We start from the raw sequence: 26851 nt of genomic DNA, 5'->3' as shown, positions 1-26851 counted from the left end.
CCACAGGGAGATGTTTCCTTCTTCATTTAAATTGTGCTTCTCCTAAATTAGAATATTTTAAAAAGTTTCAGCACCACGAGTCATTCAGAGTTCAACAGCTATGACAGTTGAAAACACAACAACCTACATGCGAAATCCCAAGGTTGGGGAAAATGAATAATTTCAATGGGATATGTTGTTCACATAGCAGGTTTCAAGTTCATATTTATTTATTTCTCTCAACAGAACCCAAGTGACAATCAGAATACAGTACTTTTTTCCTCAAACATGTTTTTTCCTTTTCTTTTTTATTACGCAAAACAAGAGAACACTCAGTGCAATAAGACAGAGGACTCTGACAGTGCGGTGCTCTCTCTACCTTTTCACAGTGCACGTTTATACACACAAAAAGATTGTACATCATCATTATTACATTTCTAACCTCCACCCACCAACATCATGGATAGGGCAAAGTGAATGTCTTAAAACAATCATTTTTAAAGATTCAACTTGCATACATTGTAGCTTGGCACACACACACAGCTCTCTCCCTCACATACACATACAGATACAACAAAGAGGGACCTCTGTAGCATTGATTCTCACCAGAGAGGGGGTACTGCACTTGCACTCTGAGAGCTAGCTCATATATCAAACCCATATTAATTTGGCAATGTGGACATTGCATTTGAATGTGCAAAAGAGAACCAATTTAGATGATGTAAGTAGGAGGCTGAGGTAGAGGGAGAGAGCAGGGGGAGAGGGACATGTATGTTACCAGCCTGATTCAATGTGATTGAAGATGATGGGTAGTGCAGTTTTCTTTACAAAGCCTCAAAGATTTGTAGGCCTTTGTGCAACCCCTGTCCTTTTGACTGGGTAGAACTGTTGCCATGTTATAGGTCCTTATATGATTTGATTTCTAAAATGGTTGCCAGCCAATTGAATTGGGAATATTTTCAGGGACAACCAATCATCGATGACTGCATATCACACACAGCCAGTCTCCTGAGGCTTTACCCCCCAGCCAAAAAAATGAAAACTTACATGGCACAGCTCGCTACTTGTAACATTTTCAAAAATATATATATAAGCATAATCTTGAAAATTATTTCTTAAGCAAGTGTATATGGCTATTATAATCTGCAGTAAAATTAAGAAATGTTCTAAAAGTGTTGATTGTACGGGCTGGTTGTTGGCATCAAGTATTTACACTGTGTCATGGTGCTCTCAGTGTGCATGGCAAAGTAAGGACGCTGGTATTCGCCAGCTATTGCCACCAACCCCATTTGAAATAACCAGCCGTCCAAAGTGCAACCACACCATATCTTGCTTTAACAGGCTTTGGCTGGTTTTGGAAATTATACTGTTAATAATGTATGTTCTAATTTACTACCTCCCCAACCCACCCTCAAAGTGTATCTTAGAATACAGCAGAAATATTTCACACTTTCTGTGTCCTCTATTACATGCCATCCAACAGGTTTTTCTATAAAACGATTCAACCGCTTCAAAAGGCTTTTGACGAAGTGACTACTTAGCTTCTTACTGTGAAATACAAACTGAAGCACACAGAGTTTCCTGTTTCTGTTCTAGGACTGTCTGTTGTACATTCTAGAACATACTGGACCAGGCATGGAGGGCGCTGTAATCTAAAGCACATCGACGCAACTCCTCAACTTACAATACAACAGTGAAAATGTAAAGTATATAGACAGAATTGAATAGTCCATTCATTTTAGTGCTTTTAAGCACAAATAAAAGAGTTGGGCATAAGAAAATTATGCTACTACAGTACAAGTATTGATAGATTATGCTTTCAAATGTAAAGTAACCAAAACAAAAATAACATAAAAACAAACATTAGATTGCATCTACATCTACTATACATAATTTAAGCTGCTTTTTAATTCCCATCTGATTTAGAAAATATCTATTCATCAAATATCTATTCTACTAATTATATTACAAGAATCCAGTCACAGGAAATATAAAAATATCAAATATCACCAGTGATGATAAGAAAACGTGACAACCTGAACAAGCAGAAATATTGCTATGGTAACCACCATTGTCCTTTGACATCAGAGAGTATCATCCCCCTGGTGCTCTTATTGGCTGTCCTGATAACCCTGATGTTGCAGGGAAGAAACAGCACAACCCAGAGGAGAGAGGGCATGGGTAATTGTGGGTTGTGTGGCAGAGAGGTGTTTAAGTGTGTTTGTCGTTACAGTCAGATGGCCGTGTCCCAGAATACGGTTGTCTGTGTAGGGTATGGGGGAGGACGGATCTTTTTGGCCCCGCTGCTTTTCCCCCAGCCTGGGAGGACAGACGGGCTTTCTTGCTTGCACTGACTCCGCTCCTGGTGTCTGTCCTCGTTCCTGTCCGGAGGAGGCCTCTCCAGAGATCTCTGCAGGTGTGGATGTTGTCTGGAGCGGATCTCCATGCAGAGGGTGCGTTTCCTCTCGATCTGCTCTAGCATAGTCGTGTCTCCACATACCCATGGCATCTGGGGCATCTGAGGGACAGAGACAGTGACATTGCATTAGTGAACACACTTCACTTTTTAGCTAGTTGCACACTCAAAGCCACTGAAAACTTGGCTTAAGGTCTTAAGTATCTTCTGTTTAACATAAAATCATGCTTGAATGTGTGGTTTGATCAGATTTTAATGACTGTAACCATACTCAACATCTTTTTTCTGATTGAGCTCCACCCACTGAGAGGTGCAGAGGAAAAAAAAAGGAATAGAAGAAATTGAAATAACCTTAACTGTCCCAACTTAGCTTACCTAAACTTGTGCTGTTGACTCTCAGGGCCTTTAACAGGATAAAAATGTGAGTAAAGAAAAACAAGCAGATCTCCATACCTGGCTTTGATGTGTCTCTGCTGCTCTCCTTTGTGGAGTTCCCATTGGTGATGGGTTAGCAGGCATAGAAGGTGAGCGGCTATACTTAGGTGCTGCTTTCAGATCTACAAAGAAAGGAAAAATCATGTTTAGTCGTACATAATAAGAGTAGTTACAAACACATTTTCAGTTGAATGCATTGTGTTACAACATTATACTTTGACTTAATGGTTAATGTCAGATTCTCCCATGAATTTGAGGTCTTAGCCCTCACCATTTCCAGTTCCCACAGTCATTGGAGGGCTACCAGACGATCTCCCGTGATGAGTGGGTGTCGTCGTGGATGAATGCTGCCCTGACACTGTGCTGCCATTCCTCTCTTGTGCTTTTGATTGGTCCATGCTGTAATTTGTTCTGTTATCTCGTCGGGGCGTGCCATCTGATCTGTATCCTCTTTCTTTGCTATCACACCTGTACTCCATCGCCGTAGGGCTCTTGGTGTTTTTAACATCATAATGATGTTGATCTGAGCCATTTAGACTTTTGTCTTTGCTGTCCCGCCTCACTTCGAGGCCAGTTCTGCTCAGATCTTTACTGTCCTGTCTGGGTAGAGGAGGAGGAGGAAGATCTCCGTTGTGGCAGCTCCGATCTCTGCCTTCATGCTTGGATTCAGAGCTGTAGCCAACCCTGTCCTTGCTGCTTCTGGATGTTTCTTGTCGGGGAAGGATCTCAGGTGGCTGGTCTATTCTACCATCGTGTCTATGTTCCATGTCATTCCTTGCTCTCTCTTTGCTATCCTGTCGGGGTAACAAATCAGGACGATGGTCTTTGCTATCGTGCCTATATTCTGCTCCAGTTCTAGCTCTGTCTTTGCTCTCTTGTCGGGGCAGAAGCTCAGGTGGTCTGTCTCTTTCATGTTTTGAGTCCACACCGTTCCTGGCTCTCTCTTTGCTATCCTGTCGGGGTAAGAGCTCAGGTGGATGATCCAGCAGTCTCTCTCTGCTTTCATGTCTACAGTCTACTCCATTCCTTGCCCTCTCCTTGCTGTCTTGCCTTGGTAACAACTCAGGCGGCTGATCTAGCAGTCTCTCTCTGTCTTTGCTGTCCTGTCTCAGCAAAGACTCCATTCCATGCCCCCCACTCCGGTCTTTGCTGTCTCTCCTTGGCATCAGGTCTCCATTGCTAATCCCTCTGTCCTTAGAGTCTCTTCTTATCAATGGGATGGGTTCTAAGGAGCTGCAGCTCCTGTCTTTGGAGTCCCGTCTCACAGGGATGGGCTCTACACTGCTGCAGCCTTGGTCCCTGCTATCCCTGCGAACAGGTGGCACTTCTACGCCGCTACAAGTACGGTCTTTACTGTTGCGCCTGTGAGAAAGGGACTCTACATGGCTGGATCTGTCTTTGTCTTTGTCTCTGTCTCTGTCTTTGTCTTTGTCTTTGTCTTTGTCTCTGCGATGAGAAGACTCTTTGCTGTGGCGCTCCTTGTCTCGCTTGGACTCCTTGCTGTGACTGTGACTGTGACCGTGGCTGTGGCGGTCCTTGCCTTCACGCTTGGACTCACTGTGAGACTTGCTTTTGGACTCAGCTGTAAGAAAAAAAAAAGGAAAAAATATTCAGAATATTCAGAAAATATTCAGAGGACAAAATAATCAGATGATTCTAAAATCCAAACTTACTCTTTTCAGTGGTAATTATTTGAAAATGTATTCAATACACATTGGATAATTGCTTGAATGTAATGTAAATAATCAATAACATCTGTGAAGCAAATTTTTCTGATTCATGTTGCTGCACTACAATTAAATGTCCTCTAGGTGTCACTCACTACTCACTAAAGCAGCTGCTGTAAACCACTGGAGGTACAGTAGATACGTCAATATAGGGGTTGGCAGGCATTAGAATAGTACTCATTGTGGTGGATGATATCCACTTTTATTAGCTGTGTTGCATTATTTTTAGTTATATCAATTCAACTCATAAATTTGTAGTTAATATTGCATTTTTCACTGTTCTTCTCTTTCACCTTAAAATCTACAGAATCTCAAATATATGAATATAATGCATGGTGATACCATAAGATACTGATGGTTAACAACACAACACACATCCCTAAATATTTAACAGTGTCATCGGATGTCTATGTGTATAACACTGATTTTTTCATGCACAGCTACATCATGTGCTCTAACTCTTCTTCAGCATGTATACTGTGCCTACAATATTCCAGTGTGTGTGTGTGTGCGGCAAATGCTAAGAGGGAAGCTTATGTATGTCACTGATTCAAGGCTCAATAAAGACGTTATAGATCATCACTGCACAAATAAAAAATGTATGCACATGATTGATTTCCACGTAGGCTGTGCCTCTATATGGCTCCTATACGGGCTTTAACATATAGTACTACGCACAAGCATCCCCTGACATGCCCACATGTGTCATACATGCTATGTGAGTGTGTGCATGCGAGTGACTGTGGCGATTAACCGGTTGGTAAGTGGGTCAGGCTAGCTGTTGCTGCCTCTATCGCCTCAGAAAGGCAGAGAGAGAGAAAAAATTAACCTCCATTCATTGTGTAAGGTCTGTGCCTGTGTGCTAATTACACCGTGTGTGCTTGTAGTCAGTCACAGAACAACACACACAACCTGCAAGTCCTTTAGCCCCGTGTGGCGCTTGCACACAGGTGTTGGGATGAAAAATAAATAATCTAAAAAGACCTGTCTACACAGCCCCCCCTTGATGTATAGATCACATATGCAAACAGTTTACAAACCATATGGGGCTGGATAACAAAATACTGTCAAAGGGCTCATTGGTAAGACATCACTGGGAATTCCTGGCACATGGCTGCAAGACTTGACTATCTAGCCACCGCTTAATATAAGATGCTAGTAAGATATAATTAATCCCGGAATCAAGCAGCAAATGTGCACTAATTGGCACATGTATGCATCAACTGGAAGATGCATCTCAGTGGAGTCAACATGGAAAGAAATCATAAATCGTCTCAGCTTCCACTCTTCCCATCTGCACAGCTGCTCCAGCTACCTGATTGGCTTGATCCTGAGTAGAGTATGTGCTGATTGGACAGAAAAGAGAATCTGAAATCCTCTGATCAGGTGTAGATTTAAGTTCAGTGCCATAGCTATCCCCATCAGGAGCTCATTGCTCCGTTGTAGACCGGCATGCCCTGAGCCGTGATTGGCTGCATTACCCATGGGGAGGGAATCTGCAAATAAGAAACAGGGATTTCTCCTCCTTCCACTGTTGCTATGTTGTAGTTGCTAAGAGCTTTGAGTAAGGATGGATGTGTGGACTCTTTGCAGTTCTTTTATGATTTATGATTTATGTACAAAATGCGCTTGAATAAATCTCTGTTAATTAAGGGTTTTTCGTTCTTTTTTAAAAATTCTTTCAGACTGTACAGACCAACTCTCAAGAGCAATGTAGCATTAGAGTTCAATTAAAATATAGATACATGTCATGTCAAACCTCACTCTAAATCATCAGCTGGTCTCTATTCATTCATTAGAAACCTACATGAAACCCTTTTCAAATAATGCATGACATGCTACTACATGAACTATACTACCCTTCATGTATTCATGAAACAACCTTTTTCTTATTTAGTTTAGATTAATGCCTACAGTTATTAATTTTTCATTCATTTACATCAAGTACATTAGATGTCAAAGCAGTCAGGCTTAGAATGGCTATTTTAACACAAAAAATAATTCTTGCATTATGCATGAGAACGACAATGTTAATTTGACTGACTGATAATGCTGCTTTTTTGTAAACTTCAAGCAATTTGTACACCTCACATCATTATGACCAGATTACATTTTCATTTATTTTGGCAGTGTCTTGAGTGTGGCATGGCTATCTGTATTTAAACATGATGTTTACATATTTAAAAATAATGCTGCCTGATGTCCTAATGCCATGAGTAGGTTTGAGAGACCTGCTGTCCGCTTTAGTCTCTAATCCCCTCAGATTAAATGATACGATCTGTATCAGAGTTTGGCTCGCCGGGCCTAGATTAAACAATAGGAAGGTTGCAGAGAGAGCCACAAAAACCCTGAATCGTACCGTAAAAGTAATTAATTCTATGTACAGCCTCCTAATTTAGCAATGTTTGAACTTGTTAATGCAAAATAGGGATGCATTACACTACCACTGATGAGGGAATGGGAAACTACTTTTTTAAGAATGTGTATTTGCTCCAGAGTTTACTGCAGCCAAAGCAATGGACATCATCCATGCTGTCCATAGACACTTTTGGATGTTACTTGCTCTCTAGCTTCTGTTTGTTCTTGCAGTTTCTCTGTGGTGGTAATAGGGTTGATTCTTTAACCCTCTTAAATAAGTCTCTCCTTCTCCTTCATGAAATGAAATGAAGATTTCTATATGGAGATGTGTTGACAAGCCGTCTACACTTTTCAGGAATCAAAATGACATAAATAAATAAATATGGTGACAGCTGTTTGTGCCCTTTGCTTCACTACATTTTAAGGCAAATGTGCAAAATGACTCACTCTCTCCAGGCTCTTTAGACTTTCTGCCACTGGCATTTTTCTTCAGCATATTCCTTCCTGTGGTGAACAGGTTGGTTAGTTCGTCCAGTGGGCTTGTGGGTGTCCGTGAGCGCCCTGTTGACACATTCTGCATTGAACCATGGAGTCGACCCACACCGTCTTGAGGTGGTGAGCCCTTGCCATGAGGGGTGGCAGAGGCGCTCCGTGGAAGACCCCCGGGGAATGGCATTGGAGCGTCAAAGGGAGGTGTGCGCATGAGGCTCAGTGGGGTAAGACAGCGGCCCATGCTGACAGGCGATGGGCAAGCAGAGTGGCTGCGCTGATAGGAGGATGAGGAGGAAGATTTGTAGAGGGTGCACGGTAGAGGAGGTGCAGAGGAGCGCCCAGAGACAGTGAGGGTTGGGGTGGCAGTGAGCTCCCTGCGGATGTGTGCAGAGGAGGGTGGCTCAGTAGAAGAGGTTGGGGATTTGCTGTAGGACTGGTTCTCCAGCATGGGCAATTTGGCTACATCTAGAGGGGTGAGGGGAGACTCGTCTGAGTTGGGTGAGCATTGGGCTGGTGCTGGGGGGAACACCAGCAGTGGAGGCCGATGGGTAAGTAAATTGGGAAATGGTGCAGGAATGTCACAGAGGGGAATGTTTCGAGGCGTGGAGCAGCGACTGAGAGGTTCAGGGTCATATGGTGCCGGGGTAGGGCATGCGGAGCGACATCCCACAGGGTCAGTACGGTACTCCATATCGTCCAGAGCTGGGTACTTCATCTCCTCATACACAGCCTCTCCTGGCTCCTCATCCTCACTCTTTAGCGGTTCTCGTCCTCCAACATCAATCCCGCCCATCTCTATGTAGACAGGTTCATCTTCACAGTCATCTGTAGGGCTCTCATCACTCTGTGGCGGTGAGGTGTTGCGTTCGCAGGGGGAGGTGACGTGGTGGAGGGGTCTGGGAGGGCAAACCCCACTGCCTCCGTGGCTCTTGATGTAGGACTCATCAAAGGAAACACTCAGTTGTGTGTTTGGGTTCCTCTTAGGTTTGGGTGGCGGCACCCTCCTGCAGTCCTCACTGCATCCTTGAGCTGCTAAAGAATAAAGAGAAAGAAAGTCTAAAAACAAAGCCATTGGATAAAGTACCTAATATCTACCTAATACCTAATATCTGACAAGCGTCCATTATATGATTTATATTCTGGCTATTTTCAATTAATCGCCTTGTCAATAACATGACAGAAAATACTCAAAAATGCCTGATATAATTTCCCACAGCCCAAGATACCATTTTCAAGTGTCTAGTTTTGTGTTTGTTTTGAATCACTGCTGCCCTTCTACTGTTGGGTTTGAACTAGCAGTCCAAAATATGACAAAGACAAGCAAAAAAATCCTGACATGTGAGAAGTTGGAACCAGCAAAGTTTGGGCAATTGGAGAGGCAGGCATGAGTACTGGCACAGAAGCTAAGCAATGTACTGCTGTGGACGGTTGTAGCAGCAAGATGTATTTTAGCCACCTAGAAAAAGGCCCACCTAAAAATGACTTTAAGTGCACGCTATATTTAGAATATTTTTACCGCTTTACCTTGCCATCAAACAGCCCCTTTCCTTTGGTGCTACATTTTCTCAACAATAGAACTTCCATATTCCTACACATGCCGTGCACTGTATTACGCCGCAACAGTACTTTCTGACCTAAACAGCTGATCTACGGCATAATACAGTGCGTGGCCAGTGTTGTGTCCCCCTTAGAATAATATTTCCCTCCTGCCAAAACTGTGTTTTCCGTAGCACCACCTCTGTGGTTGGGGTTAGGACTTAGATCATGGTTCTGGTTAGGCATAGCAAAGATAACTGGTTGGGGTTAAGGTAAGGTAGGGGTCAGGTTAAGCACCTCAGACGATGACTGGTTGGGGTTAGGGATAAGGTTGGATGCAGTTTAAGGTCAGTGAAACACATATCAGGGGGGGAACAGACGTCGACACAATACTGGTACTTCTGCCTGCTTCTCCAAACTGGGGGACCGCCATCTACTGAAGGTAATACATTGACTATGGATAAGCACCTCATATATTCCCACTTCGAAAAATGCAAACTATCCTTTTAAAGCCGAATGTAGTTCTGTGGGTCAGATGTAGGTCAACCTGTATAGCTGAGAGCAATATCTTGAGTCAGATATGTGGGAATAGTTGAGGCATATGCATGTTTCTAGGTCACATATACAGCAGCAGAGCAGTATGTGAGTATAGTATCTGGGTCACACACACTGTGGAGCTTCTTTCTGATAGTGGTGACGTAGCATTGCAGTGTGAATCGCTTTAGATGTGGTGCAGTGAGGCTATAGTACAGTGTTCACATTGGCTAGATACTACTGTATAGTACAGGGCCTGATAGTGGTTCACTCACAGTGGACAGTGCTCAATAGTACTGTGTTGCTCAAAGTGTATTTCTAGGTCAGACACTGAGATGTTTGGATAGGAGTGTCCCTCTCTCTGATAGGCAGGGGGAGATAAGTGTAGTTAAGAGCCAGACCATGTCTGAAATCTTCAAACTGCAGATTTTATACCTTTAATAATTCAGATGCCAGATGGCCCAGACACACGCATGCTTCCCGTAACTGTATGACTCACCACCATCACTACACGCACGCACACATATACGCACTGTTGTACACATGCCTACACATTCAGAGAGGGAAATTAGGACATGTACACATTTTAAACCACAAAGTCTCACAACTTATGAAGTCAGTCTTTGCAGATTTTGAACTTTAACTGTGCAGGTGTCTGTTGCATCTGAATGTGTTACTTTGTAGAATATCTAGACTAGATAGATGGATAGATAGTTATGTAAGTATTTTAAATAGTATTTTAAGCTGTGGAGCTGGCTGGGATACAAGCAGTGAATTCAGCTGTCAAGAAAAAGTTTTGAATATGCAAGACCTGCGGCTGAATGCAAATCAGAACATTTCATTTTGTTTTGCAGGGGTATTTTAGGGGTCTGGCTATTGATTTATCCGGGTTGATGTCCATTTGAACTGAAGGATGAAATGTAGATTCGACAGGATGTTTAACAGCTGCCTTTTGGTTTTGGTTCCACACTTTTTCTTCATTACCACTAATTAATAAAGTGTTAATAGGAAATTTGGTTCAACCCAGATGTGTTCCTGGAATGTGTTTAATTGGACTGATATGATATGATCTTTGAGTAATTGTTCTGCCTTTGTGAGTGCATGCATGTGTTTGTTCGTGCATTTGCATATAGAACATGTGCATGTGTTTCCACAATAGCCAATTGCATTACTACACAAACAGGTTTGCGTGGTGGATCTGGGTATCAGTTTCAGCACTGATGATGAATCCATCCCTCCAAACATCTCTTACTCCCTGTTCCTTTTTTTCTCCTCTCCTCTATTGCTCCCTCTTCTTCCCCTCCTCCTGTAGCGGATGTGTTTACCCGCAACCCCCAACCCCCTCCTCCGCTCCTCCTGGGGAAACAGAATCTAGGTCAATCGCTCCTCCTGAATGAATTCTACTCTGACAAGCTCCTCCCCTTCCCGCTACAGCGCCAGCTACAGAGCATGCAACCCTCCCCTCAGCCAGGGACACCCCCACACTCTCGCTCTGATTGGCTCCGAAGCCTCAGACTTCAGCATCTCTAGAGCCCCATTGGCCCGAGCTGCTTAGTGATGTTGTGATTGGCTGGGCTGCAGGGGGTCTTGTTTCTGTGGGATGGTTGCCGTGGTGCCCAGGAAGATCTGTGTGCACATAGAGATCCCCACCAATCTGAGCCAGGCTGGGCGACTCCCTTAACATCACGTTGCCAATGAAGCATCCAAACTGAAATGGAGTCAAAGCTTCCTGCAACCTCTAAATCTCTTTGCTCTCACTGCCACCTGCCTCAAATACTATTATTATACTATAAATATTAGCTTAATTTTGCAATGCTTGTTTTTTTATGCTCAGCACATGTACTGTGTCTGATTATTTTCTAATAAAAAAAAACTGTATAGTAGAGTGTTTTGTGCATTTGCTACAGCAGCGATTGTATCTGTGGCTTGTTGGGGGAAATATTCCTCTAGCTCAATTAATTCCTATCATATCCATTCAAGCTTTTCTTACACTGAGTTGATGGACTTTAATTATGCCCTCATTTTCATCCATGGCTAAAGAGGCATATTGTGTTTGTTTATTTTGCTTAAACTGACTGAAATTGCTGAAGGGTGCTTCTACTGGACCTTGATTAAGGCATCTCTTAATTGTGGCCTTTCCAGTTTTAAACTAGAGGAAAACTTGTTTGGACTTTATTGGTGATTTGCCTTGTAGAAATATTAAACTAAGTCAATTTTAAATGAGGTAATAGAAATGTTAAGACACTTCTTTCTTCTTTAAGTGCACTGAGACCAGCTTTGACAACTGACTGTGTGACCAATAACCTGCTGTAGCTGACACAGTACTCTGATCCATCTGCTGGGGTGAAGTTGGTTATTGAAGTGAAGCTGTAACTAAATGCACAAATCTTGTTCCCATATTAATTATACCGTGACATTACCCTCAGCAATAGAAACTGGGACAGCATTCAAAGCCTGGAAAATCTACTGAGCAAAAGACACAGTGGATATACAGTATAACAAGCCAAAATATGCCTAAATTTTGGGCATATTTTAGCTAAATCTTTGTTTCTGATGTGCAAACTAAATATGCATTAAAAATGTTGTTTTATTATTGGAAATTCTAAAAAATGGCCATTATATTCCAGAATAAACAAAATACCTTGATGTCATAACTGCTATGAAACATGTGCACAAATAAGAACAGCAACATACATGAGAATGGAAAGTGTCTTTGCCATACTGTGAGCTCTGGAAGTGCGCTGTGCGATTGCAATTGTGGTTTAACTTCATTGTAATTGTAATTATATATATTTTTGCCATAATGGTATTGTATGAAGTATGCACTGAATAGCTAGATGTCATGTCATTGTAGGAGAGACAGAGTTGAAGAAGGCACTGCAGAGAGTGGCTATATATAGCACAGCAGTTTGGTGTGAAGTGCCACCACCACTCACCGTCACATCTCTCCCCGCGGCAGGTGGACATGGGACTGTGGTCCACCGCCTCGGACGACATGCTCAACTTGGTGGCCGGGTCCCTCCTGGGCTTGGGTGGGGGCTGCTTCCTAGAGGTAGGGCTTCCCACCTCTTCTTCTCCTCCACCCCCACTGGTCCCACCACCTACAGAGTGAAGGGATTGGGAGCGCACAGAGAAGCCCTGGCCACAGGCGAGGGCATGCGGGTGGGGCATGGACATGCGTTCCTGGGGGTCTGGCATGGTAATAGAGCCCATACGTAAGTGCTTGCCTTCAGTTGCTATGTCCTCACCCGTCCTAAAACAGAGAGAGGAGAGCGGAGAGAGGAAGGGTAAAGGGTCAAGGCACCAGAAATGTAATGTAGTTGTATAAAACCCTAAAATGTACTGAAATATTATATAATATCACATTAGAAAGAGGGAGAGACACAACATGAAGACAAAATCCTTGAGTTCCTACATCCTCTCCTGGAAACTTTTCCTGTCAGGAGACAGCAAGAATAACACATACCATACCTTGACATACAGAGTCATTATGGCATGTTTCTATTTCTGTGAACATTTGTGTGTGTGTGTGTGTGTGTGTGTGTGTGCATTTCATTCTATGCAAGTGATAAGAGTGTTAAGTTAACAATAACAGACGTGTTAGCGCCACTGAAAACAGGGTCTCTTTCAGGGCAAAGCATTGATTTGAGTTTAACCCTGGATATGACCAATGCCGCTCACACAGCCACACACCATGGAAGTCCCCCAGCCTGTACACAATCAATCCCTATAAATGGATGATTGGCCTGAAGGGAGCGTTAATGATGTCTGAGTGGAGCGTGGTAATGGGGGAAAGGAGGGCCGTGTGTGTGTGTGTGTGTGTGTGTGTGTATCACAGAGAAAGTGAGCCCAAGATCTGACTCTGGTTCGTACAAAAGAAATGATAACATATGCTTGATCTTTGTAGTTTATTTATTCATACTCATATCAGGAAGGCACAATTAAGCTTAATGTCAGAGACTTAAGTGGCATTAAACAAAAACAAGGTGAATTTGCATGTGTGGATTTACAAATCCTTATCTTGTGCATGTGTACACATGTGTGGGTGTGTATGCATGTGTGTGTGAGACGCCCTCAGTGTGTGACTTTGCTGACTCTGACTCCCTCCTGGCCAGCTGCTGAACAGAAGGTGCTTGGTGGGGTGGGTTCATTGGTCAGGGGCTTAACTTTGCCTAGCAACACGGTACCCATAGAAACCAGACACAAAACCAGCTGCTGCTGCACAACAATAATAAAGCACACGTGTACATCATAACAGTTTGGCATGTGCACATCATAACCCCATCACCTTTTGTTTACAGATGACAGCAGTTCTACGAAAGAAACGCATTTGCAGCAACCTGTAGAGCCAGAGTGCTGATGTTATTTTAAAGAAAGAACATCAAATCCCATGATAAGTGAAGACTAGTCAACATGTAAAAAAACATTAACCATCCATGACTGGGCTAAAATGTCTCTGAAAAAGGTGGAAAATCTATCTTATCTCATTCAGCTACAGGTGGCAGCATCACAGCAATAACAATCTTTCCCTCGCATATGTTTTGTGGGTGCACGCACACCCGTATACATGGATTGTGTGTATGTGTGTGGGTGTGACTGGAGTAGTAGTGACTGGGTTATTTATAGGATATTTGCCCAGTGATTGGCTAGAGGACAGACCACAGGTGCACTTGAACCAGTTGGAGTTGACTTGTCGTCGGGCAGCTCTGGTTCTCTCACTGTGACACCATGTGACAGGAAAAACAACAACACAGAAACAAACAAAACGCTGATGGAGATTTTGAGAATAACAAACAAACAAACAAAAGAAAATGCTTGAAAAAAAGATGTCTATCTGTAGCACATATATGTTGTGCACAAAGGGTAAAGAAAAACAAAACTGGTTTGGAATTTCAATGCATATGTGAATAGAAAGGAATGTAAGTGTGTGTGATTTTTTTGTGTGTGCATGTGTGTGTTTCTTAATACACATGCATGTTTGAGTGAATCTGTGGGCATGTCTGTGTGTAAGACTGTGTGAATAACTTCCTCTGATGAAATACAATAAAAGAAACCCAGAGATAGCAGCAGGCAGGAAGGCCCGCCTCACTCAAACCTAACATGCTGATCTGATTGGCCTATGGCTGTTCCAGCTGTCACCAGGCAGAACACATCTCCTGCAACTGAGCTCACACTTAATCTCCCTCTAACAGGTTTTTTTCTTTCCCCCCACTCTTAAACACATTTGCTCTAACAAGCTCTTTCCCCCTCACACAATCGCACAGTCCATTTGTTCTTTCCTTCCCTTTCTCTCGCACTAATATATTCTATTTTCCTGATGTTGCATGTGCTCACATGTACACAAGCATGCGTGTATGTGCTTGCGCACACGCAAATGCAAGCATGTACACATGAATCCTCACACTCTCAGTCAGTTACTGTAAAAATGGGTCGCCTCATTGACCTACTTATAGGCCTCATGAAAAATCCAGTTATTTTTTAGACTCTTCCTCTAGTGACTGTGTATTAATATTTCAGCTTTGGCAACAGCTGAGAGACAGTGGAAGGATAGCAGGACAGTAGATGCCACTTTCCTCCGGCATCGCCCCATCCTGGAACATTCACCAAGTTACTGTGCGGGACTGTATCACACTGCTATCAGTGCTGGCCATTGATAAAAGAGAGATCCAGATAGAGTTCTTAGAGCTCTGACTTAACTGGCCTGAGGTGAAGTTGACTTAGAACATGCATGCAATACATAAAATATAGTGTCTATGGACGATTTAAACACAGTGGCAGTAGATACAGCTCTTTTTGAATTGCATGACCCTTTGACAGAAATGTGAAAGGGTTCAAAGTGTTCCTGAATAAATCAGTTAAGAGCAACATCTGGTCACTTGCTCAGCCCCCAAAACCACATCAATATAATCATCTGGTGCACAGCTAAAACTCCCAACAGCTGCTAAAATACCTTCGACTATGTCAGACAGACTGGCAGAACAAATAATTTTTTGGATTCCATGACAACATAGGACAGCATTTCCCATAATCCTCTCTATTGCATAGCGATGTTTCTTAAGCCTGCTGCATCATTAGATTGTCCATCTAAGTGGGAAAACAAGTATTTCTCTACTAGTTCATGTGGTGTTTTCTCAGATAAAATATGCATCTGCTTGACTGATTGTTCTCTTTTAAAATTACTCATCAAATTGTAATGCTAATTGTGACTACTGTATAGTTTTATTATGAAAAAGATAGTTTGGTGGTAATTTAAAAAAAAATACATGAATGAATAAATGTGCAACAGTCCAACAGTGTGTCTTGACTTGTAAAAATGACACATACATTTTCATATAAATCATCAATCCAAACAGACAATATAAAAGGTGATATTATTCCATGTTTCCATGCACAGAAACAAACACCAGAGCAGAATTATGATCTCAAATGTTGCTACACCACTGGAAAATACATAACATTTTTTTTTTTTAAATTAGTTGACTGAATATTTCTTGGTGTTATTTCATATCCTGAGGTTCTGCTTTCAGTTTTACAAGGGGTTTAAAACAACCGGGACACTCATGCCACCACACCAACATATTCCTAACCCTTGTGCAATGTCCCGTTATCATCCCCAATGACTCAATGACTCAGTGCTCGCTATTCTACCCCACAACACAAGCACGCCGTATCCACGTGCTAGTCACGTTGTGAGCGCGTGCCTCTTATTCGCTCAACTTTCGGGATGCCACACAGTGGCACTGCTGTAACTGCTTGCTCATCACAACATACGAAAAAGGGTGCATCTGATCCCTGATGAGGTTAGACAAACCAAACATATTCAAGCTTTAAGGGATGTTGACACTTTTTGACAATGATACCGCTCTCTAAACGCAGGATAGTTATATCTACATAAATCACAACAGTGTACAGTAACATGAAACTTCTGACCATGTCTCATTCACACCCTCACATCCTAACACGCTTTCTGTGACAGCCCACCCCTTTCCTTTTTAATTCTAAAGAGCTCTCCATCTCAAAAATGGAGCAGTAATGACCTCCATCCAAGGACAAGTCCCAAATAAGTCTAAACGTGAAAAATTAATTATCCTCTATAGATCATGGGGTGTACCAGTCCACACTGGCAATCCCCAAAATACGGCAACCTGCCATTGCCAAAGGGACCCTCTGGCCACTTGTCCTAATTCCTTACAACCTCTTCCTGAAGTGAACCCAGTGACATCCTTGTATGTACAGAACAGAGTCTCCTTGGTGTGCTGTGTCTAATTCATAAAAGGCTGGCATGTCCAACAGAAATGGAAATGTCTTTATAGGATATGTCTATGCTCATAAACCTGTGTCAAGTAATCTGTTGTCTTTACTTTGTCTAATTGTTACTTTTATTTCCGCCTACCTCCTTATGGCTTCCTCCTGTTTTCTCTTCTTGTCGTTTTTCTCCTGCAGGAATGCCCTATTTCTCTCATTCCTGGCGTGGTCCAAGTTTTGAGCTACCAGGCCATTGTAGGCTCTCAGCCCGTTCTCCTCGACATACTGGAAAAAACGGAGAGTTTCCTCCTCTTTGGAGCTCATCATTCTTCAAGTGTTCCACAGCATTCTGATAAGAAAAATTGAAAGAAAATGTTAGTGCCTTAAAGAGAGAAACAAAGATAATAGCGACTAATGTAACATGGTATATGAGGGTTTTATTGTGTCAGTGATTATTCTCTCAACCTTCATTTTTCAAGGTCAGCCTCGGTGAGATGAAAACCGATGAAGCAGGATTGCATCAGCACCATAATAATGTCACGCATCAAGTTTGTGTGATGTTCCTGTTCTTTTTAACATTTCTGACTGTTGCTGCAGAGTTCATGGCCTATGGAAGGTTCATGAGATAATGAGACTTGCATCATGCCTGTGTCCACAAGAGTAAGCATTTTCCCCGTAGGGTTGCAACATCTTTTCTTTCATTCATTCATTCATTCATTCATTGCACACACACACACACACACACACACACACACACACACACAAAAGCTGACATGACCATGTAAATATGCAAACAGCCAAAGAACTCACTGTCTAGCTACAGTTACTTATAACCTTCAGTTTCAGGGTTTCAGTTTTCTTATTGGCTGTGGATCAGCACAGGCTGCTCGTTTTCTCAGTTGTCTTTGCACATTTTCTGGCTGAAATTATTGGCTTTAACCAAGTGAGTGTCTGAATGAAACTGAAAAAGGGCTTTCATCTTATGCAGTTGTAAGACTATGTGTTGGGCTCTGATGTGAAAATATAGTACTCCTGGGACAAACCACACAGATGAAATGAGCCTATTTTACTAGACTGCAGTGCGTGGTTCTGCATGCATAGAGTATATCATCGTCAATCTTATGTTGAAGATCTAAAAATAATCTCTACTTGAGTTGTTCTCTGCTAATTCTGTAACAGACTATTGCTGGCAGCATCAATGGCATGCATAAGTAAGAGTGTGGATGAGTCTGTGAGGAAAAGCCTCTTCAATGAAAACATCGACATTGGTGCAATCACTCTGTAATTCACTCCTTCAAAATGGGAATCAGTTTACAGTACTATAGCACTGTTTGCAGCCACTTAAGATCCAGACACAGCATGGAGCAGCTAATGATGTGATTCACTGTGCATGCATGTATAGTATGCATTTGCCTGAAAACATGTGCAACTGCATGCAACATATTATATACAATGTGCAACAGTCCAATGTGAATTTGGAGAGGCCGGTGGCGGAAGAGAAGAAGACAGTGCACGCTTTTATGTAGGTCAGTGTTTTCAGATCAGCCTAAGACTCATGCTTGTTTACGTGTGAGAGAAGCACTGAGTGTGAGTGCGTGTAGGGAGGGGGAGGGGGCTTGCGCTAACTGTATGTATGTTTGTGAAGGCAAGGGCAGCGGGAGGGGGGGTATTTGGGGGGTCTTGGAGGGCAGCCAGATGGAGATTGCAGGGCCAACTGAGAGACCGGCCATTGTCTGGCCATCCTCAGCATCTCTCTACCTCGTGTCTGTCTACGAATACATCCAGCATGGGGCCTAGGTCAATGGGTTTATCTGCCGGTTCCACTCCCTACAACGCATCCTCAACACTCCTTAGCATAGGTTTTTACCGACATGAGAGAGGACTGATAAGAGCCAGAAGACGAAATCACCATCTAAGAGCAGAGTTCGAACTAGGGCACAGAAACCTGGTGTCAAGTGGTGTAGAGATTTTATTTACTCTGATTATCAGGTCTTATCACTGATGCACAGGCACAGTAAGAGAACTGAAACTCAAAGGAAATAAGTCCTGGTTTCTGAGGAGAAATGAGGTGCACCGGTTAGTTGTGTTAAGGGTGCAGCAATAGGAAGGCACAGTTCAAACAGTGTTTGAGCTGAATTAAGCCTGCCTGCCTAATCCCTGTAAGCCTGCAGCAGCACTCTGCACTGGAATCAGCTTGTTTATCACACTGTTTTTACCAACCAAGCCTTTCACATTGGATTGTCCTCCCATAAGTCATTGATGTAAAATGCTATTCTCAATTCAGCAACCCATTTTTTTCAACAAAGCTTCATTTCCCCCTCCCTTCTTGCTCTTTCCCATGCATTTTCTCTTTTCTTTTTTATCTCATTATCATCATTAACATTTATCTCTGCCGTTGCCCCAGTTGACATGGGCTGCAACAGTTGGGACACAGAGGTGCACTTTACTTGAAAATTAAATGAAAGTGGCACACCGTTTCTGTTTCCAGGCAACCGTGTCACAGGAGAAGGGCAGCATGGATATTCTACAGACACAATGTCAAAAAGATTGCAAGGCCAACAGTCTGGTGACAACACGCGTGGGCACTCGTGTGTGCACACAAACACACACACACACATCAGTGCAGTAAAGTGGACCAAATAACCTGCAAACCCTGGCACAGCACCTGGCAGCTCTGCTTCTGTGTTTTTTCATAATGCATGCAAAAAAATACTTTTGCATGCATTATGATGTGTATAAGATGAGCATTTACCGTCATATTTCTTTGTGGGTTTATGGATCAATGTTGTGTATGAGCAAGTGTTATGGTGCATACTTACAATGGGGCTGTGTCCCTGCTGGTTTGTGGACCAACGTGTCCTCTGTTTTCCCCTGATGAGTCCAGTGCACGCTTGTGAACTCTGACCTATGCTGGAGCACCAGTGCACTATTCCACTTAAATCCACATAGACTTCCATCCATTGTATGGTCCAACTGACTGGCTTGCTAGAAGGAGTCCCTGTGACCCAGGATCAGGCTGGTGCTAGAGGGGAGCTGGGCCATTGAGTGCCCAGCCCAACGCTCCCTCCCCTGGGCAGAAAGGGGAGATGCGACCCCTCCAGTCCAGATGGTGCCAAACTCCAAGCCAGGTGCCAGCTTCACTGCTCCACACATCTGCACATGCTAGAGACGGAGGGAAGACGCAGTGTAGCAACAGACCGCACCCGCAACCACAAGCATGACACAAATACACACTAACACACTCACACGCTCTCACCTCAAACTCCCCTTGCAGTTGCAGACCAGGCACTCACAGTCTTTCTAATGCTAGTTTTTAAAGAAAATCTACTTTCCCAGAATGTCTCTTCTTCTGCTTAAATATGTCCGAATGCACAAAATGTCTCAGTGTTGCACAGGTGAAAGGAATCCTCATCCACGGTGCCCTTAAGGTTGAGACCGAGGTAGAGCAGAGTGGTGTGCGTTTCCAGGTATGGCATTCCTCGCCCACTTCCTCTGTCCTGCTCGTCCACACAGGTCTGTACAGTCAGTCTGTGCTTAAGCAGATGACACCGGGCTTCCCAACTATAGATCACAACAAGAAGAACACGCCCACTGCTTACTGTAGCAACCTTCCACTAGAGCGTCATCCTCTCTCTCTCTCTCCTCTCTCATCCCTTTTCCTACTCTCCTATTTCCCTTGCTGTGTTCTTTTCAACTCATCTTCATACGCGCTCATACTCGAGTCTCTTTCTCCAGTTAGTCATTTTATATTTTTGTCTCGTGTGTCTCGACTGCCTTCCCTTTGCGGCTGCACTGTAACTGGAGCCTGAATGTGTTTTTCTGCTTTCAGCACCACGGAGAGCTCTCCTGTCAGAGGGTGAAGGGAGGTGGGGGGTGGGGTGGGGGTTGAGTGGGTGGGTACACTCAGAGGGGGCCAAGAGGAGAGAGGGTGAGGGGGGGGCTGAGTAGGAGGAGTCATCGGGTTGCCAGGGTGTGACCTCATTAGACTCAACCTCCTCTTCCCCCGGCAACCACCGCACTCCCCCCACTCCCCAACGCCCCCACCTCCCTTACAGCTCGTAAACAAGACCACGACACAAAAACACTTGCAGTGAATTCACCGTGTTGCTCTCAAGTGCATTCATTACACTCTACAGTAGCCAAAACAAAGCAGAACAAAACAAAGAGTAGCAAATGCATGAAAGCAAAACACACAAAAAGGAGAACAACACTTTGCAATTTGCAATACACACACATTGACATGCTGATGCAAGATTAAAATATGTTTGCATAGATAAACAAAACAAGCAATTCAGAATAGTGACTTGTTCCCAATGGCCACTGAGATGCACAGGATGAAAGCAAGGACAGAGTTGAACCTGAGTTGCATGTTTGTTAGGGCGGCTATTGCAGCTGCTGTGTACCTCTGCTTGACTGTCTGGGGGACAAGTATTGGTTTCAGTAGCGCTGTGGGTTGTTTATGTGGTGGGAGCGCCTGGTATATGGTGCAGAAGCAGGGGTTGAGGGAGGGTGAGCAGTCCGGGTGGGGTGGAGGGTGCGGGCGGTGCGGGGGGGGGGGGGGGGGGGGGGGCTGGGTTTGCTCGGATGGATTAACACCGTCGACACAAAAGGATTAGGGAACAGAGATCTGTTGTTTTCATCAACCCTTCCCTCCATTTCTCTTAACCCCCCCCCCCACCCCCCTCACTTTCCCCCTCCCTCTATCCGTTCTGTCTTGCACTTTGCAGAGTGGCGTGGGAGGGCACCAAAATCAGTTTTAACAAACATGTGGCTGTCAGTTTCGAGGAGAGAAGGGAATAATGGCGTTGTTAAAAATACAGCGAGGAGAGCGGAGTCCAGAAAGATCAACAACGCACTAATGAGTTCAGCAGGGCTAGGAATGAATCACTGTGCTGGATATAATTATCAAAAGAGGCATCTGTTTTGCAGTGAGGAAAGGAGTAAGAGAGGCTGAAATTAGACTAATCAGTATGTCTCTGTACCCAGTTCAAATACTTGTCTCACAACAACATGCCACAAGCCATAAATAGCCAATTGCTATGATCTCACTGAGATAAAATGCTCTGTCAAAAGGTAGTCACCCCCTTTTTCTGCCTATTGTAAGGGATGTGGTCGACTGGTCACACACAAAGCAAGTCACTCTATCCGGTCCAACTCAGCACACAAGCGCATGCACACATACACAAAGGCCTCAGTCTGACCTTGGTGCACGGCCCGTGTGTTCAATCTCAAAGGAAGTATTTAAATCCCCTCAGAGTTCAATGAACACAGACAGTGAGGAAATCTCAGGGGTGAATGGGTTAAACAAATGTTTCCACCTATGTGCACAACAGTACTTTGTTTTGTGAACAGTGGAGGACACTCCCTCGGGGACAGAAAGGAGGGTGAAATAAGATTCGATGCCTGTTACTTCTCAGTGTACACACAGATTTTCATACTGTACAGACAGAAAGTCTGGTGCCTGAATACATTATTGAAAGTATGTTTTATCATATTCAAATTAATTTGTAGCTGTATTTTGATTGTGAACTTATCAGTTTGTTCTGTATCTTTGTCTAAGATGATTTAACAGCAAGATTGCAGAAGATACTACTTGATTTAAGCAATTAGATGTTTATATGGACTACATAGGCCAATAAGGATTATGAATATAAAGGTCCAATGTAAGGAGCAAACCTTCCACCCTTCCATAAATAAGACCCTTAACATTAGACACCTGTTTGGCTGTCTCAACAGTGTGGAGAACATACTGCACCATTTTTGCTCATTTTAGTATATCATCAATAAATTTGATCTACACATGTGGTTAGAAAAATAACCACTTGTTACTTGCAAACTATAACATATCAGCCAGTCTTTTAACTGACTCTAACATTACCTTGATAGTATCTAACATTGTGACATTAATGACTGTTTGTTATATGCACTAAAGTTCCCTAGGGCAGATGTCTGGTACTTGGTTCAATCATGCATGAAATGATGTTGTATTGATCCGCTGCTGTAACAGGCTAATGAAGAGTCTATAAAAACCATTATACCAATCAATTAACCACCACTAAGGAAATAGAGCCATTATAAATACAGCAAGGACTCTGCTTTAGAGGGTTTTGCTAGGTGTGATTTCTTACCATCAGGAATTGGTGCTTCTGTGATTTTGAGGAGGGTGTGGGGTGGTTTTGAGGCACTTGAAAGTCTCTGTGAGGCTTAGTGGCACTGCCTGTTTTCTGCCCTTTTTTTCTTTACTTTTCCCTAGGAGTGCCATGCAGGTGAAGAAGAGGAAAGCTCTAGCAGGATAGATAGTGAGACAGAGGCACTGAGGATGTCAGACTCTCATTAAAGATGCAGCACTGCTTACTTCCACTCCTCACATCTCCACCCAAGAGAAATGGAGCATAAGGTTCCTTTTCTGACCAGCAATGTGCAGACACCTCCTGACTGCTTCATGTTTCATGTCTGCTTGCATGTACGTAATGCACACTTATCCTTCTCAATGCACAATACCCCCTATTTAAGAATTTCTGAATGCAAGATGTGTCAATACTTTGAAAGTATTTTTTATGAAAATCTTATCCACAAGTTCCTTAGTATTCAGCTGCACAGCATGAGTTAATGTTCTACTTAATCAAGCTTTTCAACACTCATTTATCACCACTTCCTCACTCAAGAGACGTCAAGCAGAGGCATGTCTCTAACGACCACCCTTCACACTTCCCGCTGTTCCACCAAGACAGAGAGGTGAAAATGGGAGACTGAAAAGAGTAATCTCTCAAACAGGCGGTTGAGGGCTCCAATCTTGAGGGTTTAACCCCCTGTAAGCCCCTTAAATCCCCAGTTTAGAGGGCCAGAACTGATGGGCTAAAGCCCCCACAGACTGTCTACTAACTAGTGGACCCAGACACAGCGTGAGGCAAGAGAATAACGGATCCCCCGCCACGACTACTGCAGCCACTACATCCTTCCATAGTCCCAGTCAAAGGATTGGATGGGCTTAATTGGCATCAGAAGTGCCACAATTATGTTCATGATCACTATTGTATGGGTAAAAGAGGAAGGTCAGTAAGAGCATGTAGACAGGTTTCTGATTATGGTGTGAATGCTGATAGATATTGTTCTTCTGTGATAATCAATTTGTGCTGTGTAAATGTCATGTATGTGATGACTGTAAGCATGCTAGGGGTGAATGATGACCTACTGCTAACAACTAACTAGAAATACAGGAGATTAGTTCAAAATAAGGCCTGACTTTGAAAGATGGATACTGGCTTGAGAGAAAATAGTGATTTCCTGTCACCTCAGACAGATTAATATTACAGAAAACTTGTTGTCCTTGTCACCTACAAATGACCTTATTTTGAACTATGTTAATGGTATCTCATACAGAAAACCTACCCTATATAAATGAGCATCAAAGTTGTCTAAATAAGGACTGAAAACTAGGGTGATTGGCGCCATCTGCTGACCACCAATTGAAGCACGTCGTTTTGAGAGGATTTAGGACACACATTGACTATGATTCCAAAAAAAGTAAAATATATTCTCTCTTCTCTTCCCTCACCTGGTTCCTAAACAGTAAAGTTAGCCTTTCCAAAACCAACAGCATCAGGACTTTTCCCTGTAGCTAATAGGTCTGTATGTGGAAAGAAGGACCTTTGACTATCGGACTGCTGCTAATGAAATGATTTAAAATCCTAACAGAAAGCTCCTATATACAATCTGAATCTGGCAAATTCCATGTTAAAATTTACAGTGCTCACATGCAAAATATTGCATCCAACCATAATAATCTTTCAAACATAAATGTTTCATATTTGCTGTCATAATGATAGGACCAGTTAGACATGATTGTTTGGAATGGCAAATGAGGTGTTGAGGGGGAATTACTTCTTCATCTCTAAATTATTCTCCATTTACATTAATTTGTTGTACTGATGGATTTGTATTTACAGTGCTTTCATTTTTGTCACACATTACTCTTACATATAAGGTACTTACTGTGAAAGGTGAACACTGACAGCAAGACACCTGTAAACAGACTGATGAAGCAGGTCTTTAGTACGACATAAGTTTATTCAGTTGGCTTTAGAGGATGTTTGACTTTAATATTGGGTTACTGTATGTAAGTCTAATTGAGAAATGTTACTCTCATCTGTCATACTGACACAAGTCAGACATATACAGTATGTTGGCTAAAACCATGATAAAGACAACGTTCATTCTGGTAGCAGTGGTGCACATGTTGATGAAGTTAATTTTGACATACAGGTTAAATGTTTTGGGAGAATGACTTTTGCAGCAAAAATGAAGTGTTGTGCTGCTCGGTATGAAATGGTGTGGTGGTTGATTTTTCTATGTTCAGTACTACAACATTTCAGAAAATGAGACTATAAACAACTGTAGACAATTGTAAAACATAAGTCTTTCATTGGGGAATTGTAAATGGGCTGCGATTGTATGACCTGAGATCAGTACAAAGCATTTCACAGTGCCTCTTCCATGCATACGTGCTCACCGGTGATGGAGCTGATAGGCCATTCATGGTCCTCAGTGCTTAAGGACACTTTATGCAGACAAGAACTGAGGATTGAACAGCCCACACTGCAGTTAATGGACATACCTTAGACTGTGGTTTCCTGTGCATGTCTACAATTCCCGTTCCAGTCATGTTTGAAGACATATAAAAATCCTCTGCTTGTAATAATAACTTGTGTTTGATATGGTTTTTCCACAAGAAAGTTCAATTACATGGTTAGAAATTCCTAAATTGACATACTGCTTCTGCCTCATTGAAAAATCGAAAATCTATGGATATGTAACAATTGTTCATTGTTTCACTGCTTGATACAAGATGTCTTTTACCTGAAAAGTCGTTTCTCAGTGTATGGGCACTGGAGACTTCACATCATAACCTACTTATGTAAGTTGTATACAGGACTAGTCGTGTTCATAAATCATTATTGTAGACACAGGCCTTAAACTCAAATTTTTGGTGAGCAAAGAGAAACTTTCCTCCTTTAGCAGACTTCTAGTGTCAAACTCTGCACATACATCATTCTGCACAGTGAAGCTCAAACTTCCAACTTAAGGAACAAGAAAAACACAGATATTCACAGATATTTTGAGTGGAAGGGGACTTTAAGAATCTGGAGATTTATATAAAGAAGTGCAATAAATATGAGATCAAATTTGTCAAATGTTAAGATTTATGTTGACAGTTTAAGAGGCCATGTGAGAATTTCTGTGGCCATGAAGAGCCTTTCAAGAGTAAAGGGGCATATTCCCAGGAAAATCCATCAAGGCCTGACCATATAACGTTAGACTAGCAAGACTTATTCAAGTTTAAAACCTGCCCACAATATTTTTATTTTTTTAACTGCAGTGGTGTACTGGTGTACTCTTTTGCAGGAAAGGTACGTTAGCTCACCTTCTTCATTTTGGATGCTCATTAAGGTAAGTTGGCAACACCTGCTGTAACTGTATTTAACATAATAATGTGAGTCGTGGTTAGCTAGCTAGCTAAGTTAACTAAGTTAGCTTAAAGTGAGCAGTAATCGAGGTCAGTAGACAAACGTTAATGGTGGTGGGTTCTCGTAGTATTTAACACATTTCAGGCCTTTTCCAAATCTTCCAAGCCGACTGTTTTATTTGAACAAGCCTGGTTTATATGCTAGCCTTCCTAACTATGTCGAAGAGTGGAAAATGATAAGAGTCTGTTCGCGTGCATGGAGCAAATTAACAGGTCCCATTTAACTTTCTCACCTCTGCTCCAAGCGGTACATCTCAGGTACTGTGTGTCAGACACAGTAGATATTACTCTCCAAGCTAATTTTAGATATGTGCTCTTTGTCCTTGGCTAGGCTGAAATGAACACTAGTATGTGTAGCAAGAATTAAAAATAACAGGACTTTGTCACCCAAATAACACCCAAGGCATTGCTTTGTCAGCATAGGTGGCACGCAATGACACCCTGTTTATTTGCTCCTAAAGTTGAATTAACGTACCTTATTATTTTCTGTCCCCATGCAGCTTCATTGCCATTCTGGCACTGATTAAGGTAGAATCTAAGGTGCCTATAGAAGAATAAACATTTTAATTGCAGTGCATAGAAGAAAACAGAGGAGGAGAAATCTAG

The 26851-nt window shown here is 42.7% G+C and overlaps 2 protein-coding genes across 16 annotated transcripts in view; one reads left to right on the top strand and one right to left on the bottom strand.

Moving 5' to 3' along the window:
• Positions 1-173: 173 nt before the first annotated feature.
• On the bottom strand, positions 174-26805 carry nyap2b (neuronal tyrosine-phosphorylated phosphoinositide-3-kinase adaptor 2b). 15 transcript variants are annotated; one of them, XM_044369401.1, is made up of 10 exons: positions 26721-26805; positions 25232-25296; positions 24715-24755; positions 19542-20568; positions 16871-17071; positions 12414-12730; positions 7363-8439; positions 3102-4412; positions 2849-2952; positions 174-2497 (listed from the first exon to the last, which is right to left on the bottom strand). In XM_044369401.1, the coding sequence occupies exons 5-10, from the start codon at positions 17047-17049 to the stop codon at positions 2213-2215; spliced, it is 3273 nt and encodes a 1090-aa protein (XP_044225336.1). In that variant the 5' UTR covers positions 17050-17071; positions 19542-20568; positions 24715-24755; positions 25232-25296; positions 26721-26805; the 3' UTR covers positions 174-2212. The 15 variants fall into 15 exon arrangements, with proteins under 15 accessions (XP_044225336.1, XP_044225331.1, XP_044225332.1 ...); XM_044369396.1 differs by lacking the exon at positions 26721-26805 and adding an exon at positions 26479-26696; XM_044369397.1 differs by lacking the exon at positions 26721-26805 and adding an exon at positions 26144-26227.
• Positions 26766-26851, top strand: part of gpc5c (glypican 5c) — a 120300-nt gene continuing 120214 nt past the window's right edge. The window contains exon 1 of the mRNA XM_044369410.1: positions 26766-26851. The gene's annotated coding sequence lies outside the window, so the exon portion shown is untranslated.

Source organism: Thunnus albacares, chromosome 12, assembly GCF_914725855.1.
Source record: "Thunnus albacares chromosome 12, fThuAlb1.1, whole genome shotgun sequence".
Lineage (NCBI taxonomy): Eukaryota > Metazoa > Chordata > Actinopteri > Scombriformes > Scombridae > Thunnus > Thunnus albacares.
The sequence above is the reverse complement of the archived record's forward strand: the minus strand, read 5'-3'. Positions and strand labels throughout refer to the sequence as shown.

Excerpts from the sequence above, each read along its gene's own strand:
- nyap2b (XM_044369401.1), bottom strand. The coding sequence starts at position 17,049 with ATGATGAGCTCCAAAGAGGAGGAAACTCTCCGTTTTTTCCAGTATGTC. Across the intron at positions 12,731-16,870 it reads CAGGAGGAAGCCATAAGGAG|GACGGGTGAGGACATAGCAA; the intron begins GTAGGCGGAAAT and ends TCTCTGTTTTAG. Across the intron at positions 4,413-7,362 it reads GTCTAAAGAGCCTGGAGAGA|CTGAGTCCAAAAGCAAGTCT; the intron begins GTGAGTCATTTT and ends TTTTTCTTACAG.